Source organism: Hippocampus zosterae, chromosome 9, assembly GCF_025434085.1.
Source record: "Hippocampus zosterae strain Florida chromosome 9, ASM2543408v3, whole genome shotgun sequence".
NCBI classification, from domain to species: domain Eukaryota; kingdom Metazoa; phylum Chordata; class Actinopteri; order Syngnathiformes; family Syngnathidae; genus Hippocampus; species Hippocampus zosterae.
The window spans coordinates 18,443,363-18,460,286 of NC_067459.1; the positions used below are offsets into that span (position 1 = coordinate 18,443,363).

General features: G+C 45.1%; 1 protein-coding gene across 2 annotated transcripts; it reads right to left on the reverse strand.

Annotated features, from left to right (window-relative positions):
* Nucleotides 1-3,114: 3,114 nt before the first annotated feature.
* Nucleotides 3,115-16,407, reverse strand: dyrk3 (dual specificity tyrosine phosphorylation regulated kinase 3). 2 transcript variants are annotated; one of them, XM_052076868.1, is made up of 6 exons: nt 16,334-16,407; nt 11,418-11,527; nt 7,751-7,956; nt 7,360-7,663; nt 6,107-6,523; nt 3,115-6,018 (listed from the first exon to the last, which is right to left on the reverse strand). In XM_052076868.1, the coding sequence occupies exons 1-6, from the start codon at nt 16,368-16,370 to the stop codon at nt 5,287-5,289; spliced, it is 1,806 nt and encodes a 601-aa protein (XP_051932828.1). In that variant the 5' UTR covers nt 16,371-16,407; the 3' UTR covers nt 3,115-5,286. The 2 variants fall into 2 exon arrangements, with proteins under 2 accessions (XP_051932828.1, XP_051932827.1); XM_052076867.1 differs by lacking the exon at nt 16,334-16,407 and adding an exon at nt 13,950-14,750.
* Between the last annotated feature and the right edge of the window lie 517 nt (nt 16,408-16,924).

A 16,924-nucleotide genomic window follows, 5' to 3' on the forward strand; every position in this document is an offset into this window, starting at 1 on the left:
TGTCTTTTTGCCGGTGCAAACTCACCAGACGTGGCGGCTCTGTGTGAATTTTTCCTCTATCCTAAGCTTTCAAGAGTGCATGATGTTTTTGACAAACCCCATAGAGAGAGGTAACTTCAAACAGCCGTTGAGATAATGATTGATTGATATCTTGGGGAGTTTTAGAAGGTGGAAAAAAACAGAGAGCAGCAAGGAACGTGAACCAGGAAGCATTGACAATGACAGAACAGATTTAGAGCAATAATATATTCCCCGCAGATGACCTTATTGAGGAGAATTGTTTTATGTTGTTGGCAACAAGATTGATTCATGACAAATGAGTTTGATCTTGTGCCAGGCTATAAACCAAGAGCTTCTAGAATCAAAAACATTTACATTTAATCAGAAAAAAAAACATTCAGGTATGATGTGTTTTTAAAGTTGTCATAATTAGCCAATTATTAGTCTTTCCACCAGGGGTGCCCAACCTTTGACTAAAGATCTATTTTTTTCGAGGAGTACCCTCCCGCGATTGACTCGTTACAGCACACGCGTGCGTACGCAATCACTTAGACGCGCATGCCCTGATGAGCAATAGAGATAAGTGCCTCTAAGAAGAACAAAACAGAAAAATAAAGTAGACATAAACGTTTGTGAGTTCGTGAATAACAAACCACCTACCTTAGTAGAGAACTGAAGCAGACATGGGGCGCACTTTTGCAGCGTGTTAACAATCGTAGCGCACGTGTACCATTTTAAAATGCTTCTCCCGCCACTCCAGATTCCCATCTCTGCCAGTGCCCTCGGTGAACTGGACAAGAAACAAACTCTGTATGGGAATAATAATTACAATAAAAACTATAGCACTACAGCTCTAATCGCAAACTGCAATTACATCCTGCTGACCGCTAACAACTTCCGGTGACGTACGTCACGCGCCACCGTATGTTAAAGGTGAGCTGCTTTTTTTATTTTATTTTATTTTATTTTATAAAATAGTTGTAGTGAAACTGAGACTGATAGGATGCTAAGGGTGCAGTGTGCACTAACAAAAAAAATGTATCGTATTTGTAACGGGCACACAGACACACAAAGGTTTTTTGTCTTTTTCTTTTTTTTCTCTGGACACCCCTCGCGATAGACTTGGTACCTGTCCGCGAGCTACCGGTCGATCGTGATCGACGTATAGGGGCAGGCATGCTTTATACGATCAGGATTTTGCATCTGATCACCAATCGAGTAAAAAAACAAACACAAATGAACAAATACCAATCACTGAGCTGATCAGGACATGTTTAGTTACTGTACAGTTGATCCCCGCGATTTGCGGGAGATTGGGACCAACCCACCCCACCAACAGCCAAAATTTACATACAGTTGACGCCCATTGAAATGCAGTGGTAAAAAAAATAATCATTAAACCTTGACTATTCTCCCCAAAATGCTGGTAAACATTTCAATACGTGGAAAATGGAGGCAGGAACGCCCCCGCCCCTCAACAAAGAAGAAAACTTATTGAAAAAATGTCCATGATTTAGAATACATCAATATGGGAATTTAATTAATACTTCTACTTTTACCGCTACTTTTCCCACAATTATCCGGAATGTGTCTACTCAGAAGTCTCCTTCAGCAAAGCTATAAATTGTCATTTTTAAATGAGACTGTCAGAGAGGTATTCATTTAAACATGTTGATTATTGTGGTTGTAACTGGACGACATAAGGATAGGGTGTGTGCAGTAATTCAATGTCTAATAATTGTGCATGAATGCTTTGATAACTTAAGACAATAAGAAGAAGGATCATCCTCTTCATTTGTCAGATTTCCCCACACGTACATGAAATTTCCGCATTTGGCCCGTTTCACCAAATCTCTGCATTTGACCCTGAAGACAAGTGGAAACCATCCATTTTATTATCCCCTCAAAAAAACAACAACAACATGTTTTTATGAGTTTATATGCAGACGCTTGTGTTCACTTCCTCAGACACGCATGATGTGGATGACACTGAGTCATCAGTTGTCACGTTTGTGGGAGGGCGCAGTGTTGAGTCGACACTGTGCACTCACGGGGCCCAACATGAGATACACTTGGGCATCCAATATAAGAACTGTAAAAACAATTCTGCTAAATTATGCTCAGTTTTAATTGAAATGGGATAGCAAAGTATTACGGTAATCATTCCGACAATTACTTGAAAATAATTGTTGGATAATAATAGACGCATAATGTTTTTGCATCATGTGGTAAGGTTAAGCTACTGTGCCATGATGGCTCAACTGAACCGCTTCGTACTGTATGTTAACATATCTATTGGCTTTATATTTATTACAGCCGACGTAATTTGTTTAACAAAAGTGATGTCATTAAGCGCCCAAGTGGTTTAAAAACAAATTTGACTCTTGAGTTAACTCAAGTGCCCACTACATTAAAAATCGCTTCGCAGTGATTGAGGACAAGGGAATCAACGATGTCTTGAACTACAAAGTCAATCAAGGGCACTGATTCCATAATCTTTTCTGCCTCAGAGTTTATTCGCAGTAGTCCATGAGCACCATTGGAAACATTGTTTCATAACCAAGGTGTCGAATGACAAATTATATTATAAACCGGAGGGAAACTCAAGGTCATTGATTCAACACGTGGTCCGACAATGGGTCTCATCTCTCGACCAAAGAGCATTTGAGGTACCTCTGTTCAGTCTGTGCGGCCTTTCAAAAGGATCTATCTTTCCACACGATACTTTACTTGAGGCAGTCAATGTCCTCCAGATGGAAGCAGAATCTCCAAATCATCTGGAGACTCTCTCACATGCTTTTAACTCGTGAACTCTCAGTACCAGTCTGCCCACTCACTCAATTCGAGCCATCATCAAGTCTGTTTCTGACAGTTTTGGTAGAAACACTTGAGTGTCCAATTTGTACAGCTCCCTCATGAGTAGGTAAGGGTCCGACCGTTGCTGCCTCTCCGCCTCATGTGGACTGTGCACTGCCTGACTCTTACGATCCCATCTTGCCTGCTAACTGAAAATGATCATACTGTCCCCCCAAAGTGTGACTGACTTTGAGTTTCCAAGTCTTACCCACCAGCACTCAAAGTGTTTGGCTGCATCTACTGAAATCATTCACTCAGTTAATCAGCATTTTTCTTTTATTTCCTTAGAAAAAAAAACTATTCCAACTCCATTTGGTTACTTTACATTTCTCTTCTGGTCGTCACTCAGCCGTAACTTATCAAGATTGTGATCTCATGCTGGAACACCAAACATCCTGCTACTATACCGCACACCACGAGTACAACATGACAGCATACAACTTTTTTTGTCTTCTTCATCCATGTTTGGATTATACTTCGTCTTGACATTTTGGGAGTGACTCGCAATAGAAACCACTTCTATTTATAAAAAAAAAAAAAAGGAACCCCCCCGCCCAGCAACAATAAAGTAGAAATCCCTGACAGTTTTACTTAGAAAACAAGGGATGAGATAGAGAAGTGTTTGAGCAGTGGTCCATACAACATGCACCTGACAACTTTGTGTGTGTGTGTGTGTGTGTGTGTGTGTACGCATGACTGGACAGCACCATAATTCAATATATATATTAATGGGTTGACGAGGTTCCCTGGCCTACATGACAGTGTGAGAACAAGGGGGAGGAGAGAAAGCAAATCTAGGTCAGATTGTGGAACATGCAGGCCGGGCCCCGTTTGCAGCTCTGCTGTGTTACAGCAATACGAATATACTTATATGCAAACGCAAGCCTTTTTAGCAGCAGCCCCCAACCTATTTTATTTTTATTTATTTTTTGCTCCATGAACCGGTTTCATGTAAAGGAGATTTTGACGAACCGGCATATAAACAAAAACAAAGACACAACTCGACATTTGGCAGAATGTCATAATTGCTGGGAGCTCTGTGCCAATTCCAACGTGTCGGAATCTTTTATTCTTTTGTGTCACAGAGCGGGTTTGGTGCGTCAGTCGACAAGCCATAATCGCAAACCTGAAGTAGGACTACAGATCTTGTCTTTGTATTTTTTTTTCTTTCTTGGAGATAAAAGGCTCTTTTTTTCGGTATTTGGTTTGTTCTCCTTTTTGAAGAATCACACCCATTTTTTTGTAAATAAGATTTTAACAGAGGAACGGGCAGGTGCAACTGCTTTTCAAAATTACACTTCTGACTCTGAAGAAAGTCCGCCTCTGCAGCCCGATTCCGGCTTGTGCCCTTGTAGTCGGGGACCCCTGCAGTGTAGGATTAAGGGGATGTATCAAGTATGACTATCCCTGAGAAAAACGCCTTCAAATCGGTACCACGGAGGGCCATCTTTGCTACTGGCTCTTCTCACTAGAAAGAAAGCGGCTCACATTTTTAGCACATTCTAAAGCCTGTTATTTCACTTTTTTTTTTCTAGATGCACCATCTTCCTTGCGCCTGTTTGGAGACATGATCCCTCGTTACACTGTTAGAACCAAGAGCATTTTAGTGGTCGATAAAGATGATTGTGTGGATACGGGAAGGAGGCTCGGTAGAGATGAATTATTCCCAGGAACTAAGAAAGCAAAGTGAGTCCATGACGATTTAGTGACAAGCGCAGCTTCTGTCATCATCAACCTTCGGGATGAGGGGACTCGATCGCTCATGTTTCCCCACAGTAACGCTGAGCCAGTGTGTTCGCGCACATACTAATGTCACATGCTGAGGTGACATGCTAGCACCGGGGATTAGGTCAAGAGGTCAAAAGGAGAAAAGTTATTGCAGAAACTACATGATGCTGTCGTCAAATAGCGTGAACGTGTCGGCTGTATGTGTCAGTGTGCTCATTTTCGACGATGACTGTTGGCTGAGTAAAGCTTTGTCGGCTACCGGCGAGCTAAGTGGGGAGTTTGTAGCCCTTTGAGCTCCTCAGAGTGTTCAGTGATAAAAGAGTGAGGCATTTGAGTGCGGGCAACTAAAAACACTCGCGTGGGAACAAATTCACATTAAAAACACTCGCACATTTGTACAAAGGATGATCAAAATCAACGACCGTGGATAGAATCAGCACAGCCGCCCAAGGAAATCCTCCGTAGAAAACCATTTGTTTCCCCTTGCATCGTCTCTCATTTGCTCAGCTAATATCAAAAAGCCAGAACTGGGGTGTCGACACCGCGCAGTATAAAAAAAAAAAAACTAAACAAAAAAAAAACAAAGGACAAGCGAGCATTTTAAAACCTAGACTCCGCATCCTCCTGCACACTGACTCCTCCTGAGAGGTGCGGAGGAGGAGGAGGGAGAGAGGAGATAAGTGGGACTCTCTCGCTCCCTCGCTAAGTGACAAGTTTGGGTAGGACCGTGCGAATAGGTACGACCTCTCCGGAATCTCCCAACATGTTGCTCCTCAGTTTGTTATTCACAGCTGTGGTGCCCAGGCCTGACCCGCCCTTGGCCATGATGGAGGGGAAGGAGGTGCTGTGGTTATCGGGGAGCCGCCTCATGGGGGCCCCTTGGCTCCTCTCGGCTACGGGTAGCGATTTGGGCAGCCGGCGATACAGCCAAGGGTGTCGGAGTGCCTGGCTGGGGGTCAGACGAGATGAGGGGTCCCAGTCCAAACACTTCTTAATGAAGTCAATAAAGGTGGCGTCCTCGCAACCTTTGAGCGCGGCGCTCCACTCTTTGCTCGCCGGGGGACCTCTCAACTTACCGCGGCGGGAGCGCGACGCCGTGAGCACGGTGGCCCCCGTGGGCAGGGTGTTGGCTCCGCAGTATCGGGGGTGGCCCTTGGAGTTGATAAAGGTCTTTACTCTTTTGGCCTGCTCCAGAACCTTCTGAGGAGGCATGCCTAGCAGTTCCATGACGCAGGCTAATTGGTCGCCCTCGTCCTCGCCGGGGAAAAGCGGGTAGCCCGTCAGCAGCTCGGCCAGGATGCAGCCGAAGCTCCACATGTCGATGGGCAGGCCGTAGCGAGCGCCGAAGATCACCTCGGGAGCTCGATAGAAGCGAGACTGGATGTAGGTGTACACGCGCTGGTGCTCAAAGCAGCTGGAGCCAAAGTCTATCACCTGGTGTGGGAAAAGAGACGAGCCATTGAGCGAGTGAGAACGAAGAGGAGGTGCTCATAGGCCGCACGGCGCGAGTGCGCTTGAATACCTTGATGCCGCTGCGTCCCTGCTGCTTGAGCAGAATGTTCTCGGGCTTGAGGTCACAGTGGATGATTCGGAGCCTGCTCAGGGCTTCCAGGCACTGCAGGATCGAGTGAGCAAACTTCCTGACCAGAGGCAAGCTGAAGCCTTGGAACTTGTTGCGCTTGATCAGCTCGTAGAGGTTCATGCTGAGCAACTCGAAGGTCATGCAGATGTGGTTGCGGAAGGTGAAATGTTCCAGCATGTGCACCACGTTCATGGTGCCGCTGCGGTCCTGCTTGCGCAGGTGCTCCAGGATGCGGATCTCTTCCTGCGCCTGGCGGTGGAAACGCTTCTCGTTGCGGACCATCTTCAGAGCCAGGTGCTGCTGCATTTTGTGGTCGTAGACTTTGGCCACCTGGCCGAAGCTGCCCTTGCCAATAATCTGAGGACGGCAAAAGGGGAGGCGGATGAAAGAAGCTTTACCCTTTCGGGGACAGCGGTTACTACAGTGGACAGCTTATCACGTAATCGGGTTAATTTATTCCGATTGAACATTTAAAAGAACCAAACATTTTCATTTGATTATTTTCTCGGTTGTAACAAAATTCCATCCGACCAAGTTGGTTGACTTGCGACAGAATTCCATCCCACAGCAGTGCATGACCAGGCTGGTTTGTCCACCCCCCCCCCCCCCCAAAAGCTATTGAGGCTCCTGGCCACTTGTCGAAATCAGAAATTGTATTACCGTAATTGCCCCGTTGTTGTTACACACACCACTTCAATCATGTAAACCAACAAGGAACCTCAAATGGGAGTCTACAACAACAGCAGGTAAGCGATTTCTCCCGTTCACTTTGGCGCTACCTACGCTTCATAACCAGTTTATCTTCTTAGACACGGGTGTCAAAGTCAAGGCCCGGGGGCCAGATCTGGCCCGCCACATCATTTTATGCGGCCCGCAAAAGCAAATGGAAGTATGTCAAGTTCCATCATGCTTGCTAAAATTTGAACCCAAATTTCAAATTGTCGTGTGTAATCCACAATAACAGTCATTATTCTTGACTTCTGATTTTAAAACTCGTTATCCATCAATTTGTTGTGCGCTGTGTATTCAAAATGTGGAGGTGATTAAACATTTATATGGTTTCTCAAATAACGTCCCTGCAAGGGAAACCGTAACTACAAGGTGGCCCGCGACAAAAACGAGTTTGAGACTCCTGTTCTAAGAGATGTTGAGGTGAACAACAAACAGCCTTTGAGCGTATCCTTTTTCCTTACCTTGAGAAACTCGTAGCGGTAAGCCAGGTGGTCATGGGGGACGTTGATGTAGCCGCCTTGCTCGTCATCATAGCCGCAGTTGTTGCTGCCCCCAGTGACGGCGGGCCTCTTCTTGGCATTGGGTCCCACGAAATAGACGTCGGAGTAGGAGTGGATTTCGGTCTGCTCAACGCTGGTCAGTTGGGTCCGGTACAGTCTCACGGCCTGTTCTGGCGTGAGGGGGCCACAGAGCTTGGTAGTGTTCCCGCCATTGGCAACTCCTTGAGAGCCAGCGTTGTCATTGGAGCCTTTACTGGATTCGGAGCTGTGATAAACCAGAAAAGACTCCAGGTGGTGAGCAAACAATCTCGGTCTAAATGTGACACTTAATTTTTTTCAATGTCTTTCCAACCTGTCAGCGCTGTGATCTTTGGGCAAGGTGGTGGTTGCTGCCGGTTTACTCGACGTCTGAGCGCCGGTCCCGCCGTTTTGAGGTGCGACCGTGGTAATGGCACTGATCTTGCGATTGTTAGCGGCGTCTTCGTACAGATACTTGACCTTCAGCTGGCCACCTCGCACGGTTATCTGATCCCTCATCACACCCTTGTTACTGACCGCCTGAAGAGCAAGACGAGGCAATTAGAATGGCCTCACATGGGTTTTCGACAAGGAATTGTGGAGCCACCTCACACACCAAAAACCTCTTAAGTGCACTTCAGAATTAGACAAAAACGCTCTGGAAAATATACCCCCCTTTAAAGTCAAATAAAATTCTCGTGGTTAGTCACATGATGTCATGTCAACTCTCAGGAAAACATGGCTACACGGAACATACACTGGAAATGTAGCTTCAAGGGATGAGATAAAACCCCAAAGCAGATGTCGGGAAGGCCTGCACAGAAATGTTGTGATTTTTTGTTAATTTCGGACAAAAACTGAAGTCAATGTGTTCGGATCCCGGGTTTTATGTTGCTGATTCTGATCGCAATATTCCATGAATGAAATCTGCCAACGCTGATCATTTGCTACCAGATAGCATGTAGCGGGGCGAGCATGTAGTGTGAGTAAAAAGGGGAAGGACATATGCCGAACACATCCTCGTAAATCAGCCAATCATTATCGATGGCCAAAGGATCGGTGCACCACTCGTCCAAAGTCTCGATTTTCTACACCGAGGGATACATTTTGACAACCATAGTGACATACATTGTCACCCAGTAAGGGCGGTCAAACCAGAAAAACTGGATGGAGATCCCGTCTGGTAGGCAACACCGGAATCAAACACACACACGCACACAAATGTATCTGAATTGTTATATCCAATCACTGCACTATTTCATCCGAACTAAACATGTATGACTGGATCAAATTGTGAACATTATATGATTGTTGGGGATATTTTTAGTGTCTCTCATTGTTTCAATGACAGGACTGAATGTTAAGATGAGGACCAGTTCCCTCCTGCCGGCGGTTTCGTTTGAGCAACCCCCTGGAATTCAGTCCCTTTAAACTCTCTTACTGGTAGAAAGAGAAATAGCCACAATGAGACGTGAGGTCGCTTTCTCGTTGGCATTCGGAGTAAAATGGAGACACTGTGGGTTGTTGAAGATCGTTTACAGTAAAGCCCTTTCAAAATGTAGCTTTTGCTCCAGTTTGGCAGGGAATACAAGAACAATTTTGACAACAAACCGTAACTGTAAATGTATTTGTTGCATATTCATTTTTGCAACATTAACAACAACAATATACATTTCAATTTGGAGTCTTTTGGTGTTGTTTGTATAGTATAGACCAGAGATGGGCAAACTACGGCCCGCGGGCCGAATCCGGCCCGTTGGTCTTTTCAATCCGGCCCGCCGAAGGTTGGTCCACAGTTAAGGTTCGATGTAAATGATTGCATTCATTTCAATTGGACTTGTAATGACGGGCATTTCACCGCCAGGTGGCGTATTGACTTGAAGTTGCGGAACACAGGGGTCGGGGGGGGTCTTTTCGACCTCTGTATCGGCTCTACTTCTACTGGTCTGATCACAACCCATCTACAGCAATGCACAGGCTAAAATAGGTAATCAACAACACTGCTGTCATTTAAAAAAGTATATTAATACAGTACTTTCATGCTTTTGTTCTGTTGATGTTTGATATGGACTGTCAATAAATGCAGTTTTTTTTAAAAATGTACCATAGCTCGTGCTGACATGGCCCTTCTGTCAAATTTTAAGTCAATGCGGCCCCCGAGCCAAAAAATTTGCCCACCCCTGGTATAGACAATGTCGTTTTTTTTTTTTTTAAAGCAAACAAAGTCTGGTGGAGTGTACTGTAAACATTTTAGTTGTCAGGTCTTCCACATGCGCACTTATCATGTCAGTGGCCTAAATATTTGTTTCCCCACCCTTGCTATGAAATTATCAGGGGTGGGGTCATTTCAATCTCTGGTCTATCTCTGGGCCATGCATACATTTGAGCTGAGCTGCCAAGTCCATTGAAAAACAAATACGGTCTCACAGGATCCCACAAATGTTCAAAATATATCCGCCACGTGTTTTGATTGTCGTATCAAAATGTCCATGCATTTATTATGGCATGTGAAGAAAGAAACTAAACTCGCTCCCGGTAGAAAAAAGTGCCCCAGCACTGGTTTTACAAGACACAAGGGCCACACCACCAGGAAAAAAATGACCGTAGATGAAATGAGGTGATGACATTTGTTCTGTAATTAGGCTTCAGTCGTGAAGATAAAAGGAGAAGATCCCGCATTCCAGTAAAGCAACAGAATACAGGGTTGGTGTCCATACGTACAACTATATGGTCTTAATTTATGGCGGGCAAGCCAAATGGCTGACCCTGTGGCGACCTTCTGCAGCTGTTGGCCCAAAAACTGTACAGCCCAATGTCATCGATTGAATCCTTTCACCCATGGGACACAAATAATGTCCGAGCACAGGTTAAACGTGGGAGCCAACGGAGCTCCTTGTGCGCAAACTGCAACAGATGGAGAGGAGCTAATCTCTTTGCCGTCAAGAGAAAAACGCTTAAGCGCGCTGGCAGTTGCACAACTCTGCACGTGCAGCAAACACACCAAACTTGTCACAACGCAAGACAATTCAAGACAGGAAAAACAAAAGCGAAAGTCCGTGACAGCCCTCGGCGCCGCCAACCCCGACAAGCGCAGTTCCGCCCGAGTTTGGAATGACCAGCAATGACAAATGCGGTTATTAGTTCAAGCGAGCAGCTCTGTGCAATACCCCAAAAAAATAAAAAAGAACAACCCGCAACTGGGACACGCTCCTGTCAGCTACATTCAAGTGAGGATATTACCTCTGCGAGCGTTGACAGAAAATACAAAAGAAGATGAGTGGCCCTGCTTGCGACAATGTATCCAAACCTCTGTGCAGGCCCACTGATGGCGGATTACGCAGGACAGTACAACGGGGGCAGGGTGTGGGGGGAGAATGTTGATTAGCGATTTTGTTTGTGGGTCACATTTTCAAGTCCAATAAACCTTTAGACTTTATACAGAACCATTTTGCCCCTTTTTTGGCATGAAAGGCTCGAAGGATTCAATGCGTGCACACATTGGCTGCCAAAGGGGCCATTTGCTAAAAAGTAGGTAGGCCACTTGTATCAACAGGCATTATTGATTGTTGTTGAGTGATACTAAATGCACTCAAGTGGACAAGCATCTATCAAACCATCTTATTTGAGGAAATAATTAAATCTTCCCAAAATGTCAACTAAGAGTCCAGCTGCTTCAAGCAGTGCCGAACCGAGAAACAAAGCGAAGCGTGGATTCTGTGACCCATTGCACCCGCGTTTACGGTAAACGTCACAGAAGCTACGGAGTGGCATAAAAAATTCATCACGCAGGCGGATGTAAAGAAATGCGCTCACCTCGCTGCCATGCTACAGTCAAGGCTAAATAGAGTCAAGTTAATGGGATGACAAGAAACAAACAAGGTGGGGGGGGGGGGGGGGCGGCTTCCATCCCTCTGAGAAACAGGATGTCTGGAGACAGCGCGCTACGACGGCACAGGAAAGAGGGCTTTGTTTGACTTTGGGGTGTTTGTATGTTTGCTTACTGTGAGCTTGGGCATGGGGGGCAGGCCAGAAGGACTGCTGGTGTCGGTGTCCTCCTTGAGGATGTGGTCCGTCCTCATGTATGAGTCGTAAAGTCCATCACCGTGACGCGCTAAAGGCACAAAGAGGAACAAACATAGCAGTGTGATCAAGGGAAATGAGACAATAACGCAGTCAAGGATACACAAAAAGGGGTGATCTAATCTTGTTGGGGGTTGCGGGGGGCTAAATCCCATTGATTATCTTCTCAATCGACTGCAATGTTGTGAAAACAAATTGGAGAAACCACATTTCCTGTGACAATCCACCCGATGTACATATTGTGAGAAATACATGGTAGCCAAGAGCATGGCAGCGACCTGACCAGCTTAGGTAGGGCTTAGGGTCCCAGATTGCTAGCGCTGCAAGTGGTATTATTGGCCTAATGGGGGTAACAGATGCCCGTGTGACGACAGTATCTTTCCGTCTACCCATCTGTCCATTCAAGCCCGTGTACCGCATGGACCCGGTCAGGTGTGCTCCTAAAAACAGCTCAAAAGGCTATTCAATAGCGAATGGCGTGTGCGTGTATGTGCGTGCGTGCGTGGGCTCACGTCACTTCATCTGAGATGATACGGGCTGAATGTATGAAGGAGTCAACCTTGTAGTTGGTTTCTCAGATGACAAAGCCCGTCAGCGGGCTGTTCATCTTGACAGTTGTTAGGCATCTTTTGTACCTCAACACTATTGTGGCGTGGCTCCAAGTAGCCGGTGACCATTTACACTGGCGACGTGTTTGGTTAGCTGGAAGAAAAACAACTGGTGTTCCCTGCGACTGGCCCTTGAGAGTGTTCTGCGCACAGGCAGGTGCGTCACAGCTTACGTCCCTAGTCAACAGACCTGCAGCGGGACAGATTAGACCTGCTGCCTGGATACCCACGCATTAGACTGGTGCAGCACAGCACAGCAAACACAGGCTTTAGGTCTCCGTGCACAATATTAGCCAAGCGCGGACCTTCGTTAGCCTTCTGAAAAGTCCTAATCGCTCGATTGGGGCTCAGCACTTTCCAACTCAATTTGCACGCTTTGGAGGCCAACCCCGAAAAGTTCACAAATGAGAAAATCAATCGTCCCTTAAAATAATGGTGCATATGCAATAACATTTCGCCCTGTTTGCATGTGATTACTAGACGAGGACAAAAAACCCCACACACAAACTATCAGATGCAAGATAACTAAAAACTTTCCCCAACCAAACAAGTAACAGATCAGTCATCAGTCGTCAGGTACATGAACCAATTGCAGACATGGATGCCTCGCCTCAAATAAACAGCATATAGCACCAGTAGGTGGCTGTAATAGTCATCTTTAGCCTAATTAAGACACTGACTGGGTTTGAAAAACTGATTTTTGTACAAATACAAGTTATTTCATGATACTGTTAAATGCAAGTCGTTATACTATAATACCATATACCATATACCCTTGCTGTCTCATAAAATAGCACGTATGACCTATTTGTGACTTTTGTTTTGATCACGAAAAATAACAGCAAATATTTTGCAAGGTTTGGATTAAAAAAACAATTGAAAATTTTGAACAAAAATAGGTTTGAGTTCAATGTTAGGGATGACGCAAGATTCATCACACCACATTTTGTAATGTGTGCAATAAATTGAATTAGGTGTAATCAGCTAAATTTTGTCTCCGGGATGTACCACAACTGCTACTTTTATAAATTGTGAGTCGCTTTCACATAACGCTGGTGTCGGGCAGATTCCTAGCATCTCTCAAACCATCACTTTTCAGGAAAACAAAAAAAAATATGGCGTGGTTACAGAGCCGGGAAAATTGCATTATGATTGGTCAATAATCTTTCAAAAAGCATTTAAAAACCACATGGGGACTGACCAATAGTATCGATTTGTGGAGGGGGAAAAAAAAATCATGAAAAAGTTGACCGTGTCTGGACATAGAGGTTTCCGCTCCAAAGTAAACACCTTAGCTCTATTAGACAATTCTACAGTGAAAATATTGTAAACAAAAGTCGTTTTATTTGAGGAAAAAGGACTTTGAAAGTTTGGATGGAAGCAAACGTTCAAACTGTCTTCACACAGCGAGGGGTGTTAAAAGCTAAAGTTCAAACACACAACCAGCCAAAAACGTGATTGAGGAAAAGCTGACTCGTGTTCCTGATAATGTTATCAAGTTATGACCTCGTGCAGGGAGCGAAACAAAAGCATTTAAAAAAGTCAATAAAATCATCAGCAGTTCCTGGAAGGTGTGCCAAAACACTGGGAAACGAGCCTTTGTGGTGGACTTCTGAGAAAAGGGGCTTAATGTTGACAAGGTAAAGAAAGAAAGCCTGCAATTCGACTGCTGCTTGTTCACAAAGAGCCACAGTGTGACATTTGGGAACGGACAAGATAATTCGAATATACGCATTCACGGTCATTTCGCGCACAAGATATAAGGGAAATGTAAAGCGAGGGCCTGCTAGTTAGACAAAACCAAAAGCACTTAAAAAGCAAGACATCACAGTTGGGATTGATTACCTGTTGCGATTGGGCCCTCTGGCTTTCTGCTTATGATCATCATGGTTGTAATTACTTTGTAATGCCAGCATCCGAAGTGAAAAAAGTCCCAGAAAACCGTAAAAAAAGTTACATGGCCGATTGAGCTGATGGTTGCTTTTAACGATGAGTTTACCTGTCGCACAGTCCCCCAAAGCTATCCTGAGTTTTGTTTTCTATTTTAACGTCACTCAGCAATCCGTTTTGCTCACACTTATTTGTGTATTGTGTGCGCTACTAACGTTAGCCGAGGTAGCAGCAGGGAGACGCTGGAGAGAGGGGGGGGGGGTCGTTTCCCTGAGCTCGCTAGCCAGCTAGCCACAAAACAAACCACGTCCTTCGGGGAGCCGCTCCCTCTCCCGAAAAAAAAACACTTCAAGTCCAAACGGAACACCTCGGCGGTGTGCTCCGTGCGCCCCTCGCCTTTCTTTGTCTGTCAAGCGACTCGATCCAGAGCACCATTCCCGTCTTTATTCCCAATTAGTTGACTTTGCGGTTAGCGGCGCTCCCAACTCCGTTGAGTCCTCCGTCGGGAGTCGGGACGGCTCGGGGAGGGGGGGGGGGGGGGGGGGGCTATCCAAAACAAGCTAGCGAGCGTTGCTCTCGCCCCATGCTAGAAGCGTGGCCTTTCCGCAGATCACCTGTAGTCAGCGTGACGAAGAAGCGGCGTTTAATCAGTCCGCTCGACTGCGCGAGGATCTTATTCGACGTCGCGGTGTGTTGTTGCTATGGGCGTCTTCAGTGTCTCGGCGGGGTGAGCGAGAAGGCTGTCGGGGAGTGGGGACGAGAGGGGGAGGGGTTCGGGGTGGACTCTCAAGTTCGAAAGGAAGATGTCGCGCCCTCTGGTGGCGCTGAAATGTTAACAGCGTCTACACAACGCACCTCCGAGGCAATGTTTCCCAACTTTTATTTGTGCCAAGGCTCGTATTTGTCATTAAAAAGTTCTCATCTCGACAATACGTTTATACACAGACATAATGATGATCTCAAGTGACTCACAAATTATATGGCATTCAGTTGTGAAAATTATTTAAGTATAGTAAAGGTATTTATCAATTGACTTAATTGCGCCATTTTTCATGAGGCCATTTTCATGTGATCAGGTCGTGCAGGTCGGTTTTGTACTCCTCTGAGAAAAATATCTCTGACGTGTGAACAATGTTTTCTACGTCTGCTTGTAGATATGATGTACAGTAGAATCTCTTCTGTCGCCTTGACTTCCATGCAGTGTTTCAATGATTACCGCACGCACGGCATGATAACTTATCCTTGACGGCACAAAAAGTGTTAATATCTATCTGGAATATTCATATTGAGACGGATTTTGAGAGTGCTAAAGGGCATTCAGACAAAGTTACATCGAATTTGCACATTTCGCATATGACTTGACATGCCAAATTTTGTTTCGCCTAACCTTGAATGGAGTGGTCTGCACGAGGTGCCGACCACTATTAGCCACTACCAGTCGTCCTTTGCCAGTGACCACCTTTTTACAACTATTATTAACTTATTCGTTTTTAGAACAAATATTAATGAAGGTGTTTCCACCCAAAGACTCTTGACGGACAGTGGCCTCCTTAAGGACTGCCAAATTACAAGGTGCAAATTTTCACACTCACTATTGGCTAAATGATCCAGATTACTAGTAGGACTGTGGCTTATTAGTCATGTTCTTTTCTGATATTTATGCCACGTTTGGCCTACGAGTGTGCAATTTAGCTTAACAAACCACTGTGCTGCACTCGACTAGCACCAGCATGTGCAATGATAACGTCACCTCGCTAGTAGTTGTCCTACCGGTATGTTTAAAAGTCATTCAGTAATGGAATAAAAAAAAAAACATTATTTGAAAGAAAAAAAGTCCATATACTAGTGTACCCGAGTCATATGACTAGTATGCTGAATTGTTTTATCACCCTTCACCCATGTCACTGTCAAAGAGAATCTCTACATCCTTCAACTCGACTACCTCCAGTTCTGTCTCCTGTATTCTGGTTATTAGTACAATCTCCAAACTAGCTCCAATGCATTACGGCTTTATTAATGCAATGAACTGAATACACAAAATAGCGGCGTCCAGTCATAACATGAGATAAACATGCAAAGTGGGATCCAAATCGAGTTTCAATTGTCATTTGTTCACGATTAGAGGCCGTAGTTTGCAGCTCTGTACCGTCTATAAAGAAACATTGCAGTACAATTCTACACCACTGCAAATGTCAACCACAAGAATGCATGTCTCAGATTCTGGTATCACCTGTATTGTCAGTTTACAGTCCTCATTAGCTGCGCTATGTCAGTCTGTTCCCTGCCTATCAAGTCCTGTGCAATGTTTCTAATTACTTCGAGTGTATTCAGTTCATTACCTGGAATCTTTTTCTTCTGTCCTTGCTTGCTTCTCATTTTAGTGCATTTCTTCCACTAAAATGGAAAGCATCCTTTTGTCCACCCCATCCCCGGTCCGACTGGTGGTCTGCGGTGACTTTGGGGTCGGCATGGCAAGGATCACAGGCCGCATCATCATTTAGTGGCTTTGTTACACAATCGGTGACATAATTTGAAGTGACAAATACAAAGAAACGATGAATTAATTCAACAGATGGGAAGGGCCAGGTAGGACTGTTTTTACATACACAGTGTGTGTTTTGACTTGATTTGTCTTCTTGAAACTGGTCAGGCTACGGCGATGTATAGAGGGCTAGATATAGTGAGTGGTGGCCCAGAGGACAGACGGTGAGATCAGACCGGTGTGAGAAGGGCTCGGGGGGCTAAATTAAGATGGTGATACATGCTGGACAAGCGCTGATGCTAAACTAAGCTCTTTCTCAGAGGTGAGAAACAGGGGCCTGCCTATATACACTACCATAAATAAGCATATTGACACTCTTTGACGATGGCTTCCAGCTCATGCGCCTTATTCTTAGCACGTAGACTTGGAATGACAACGTCTAATAATC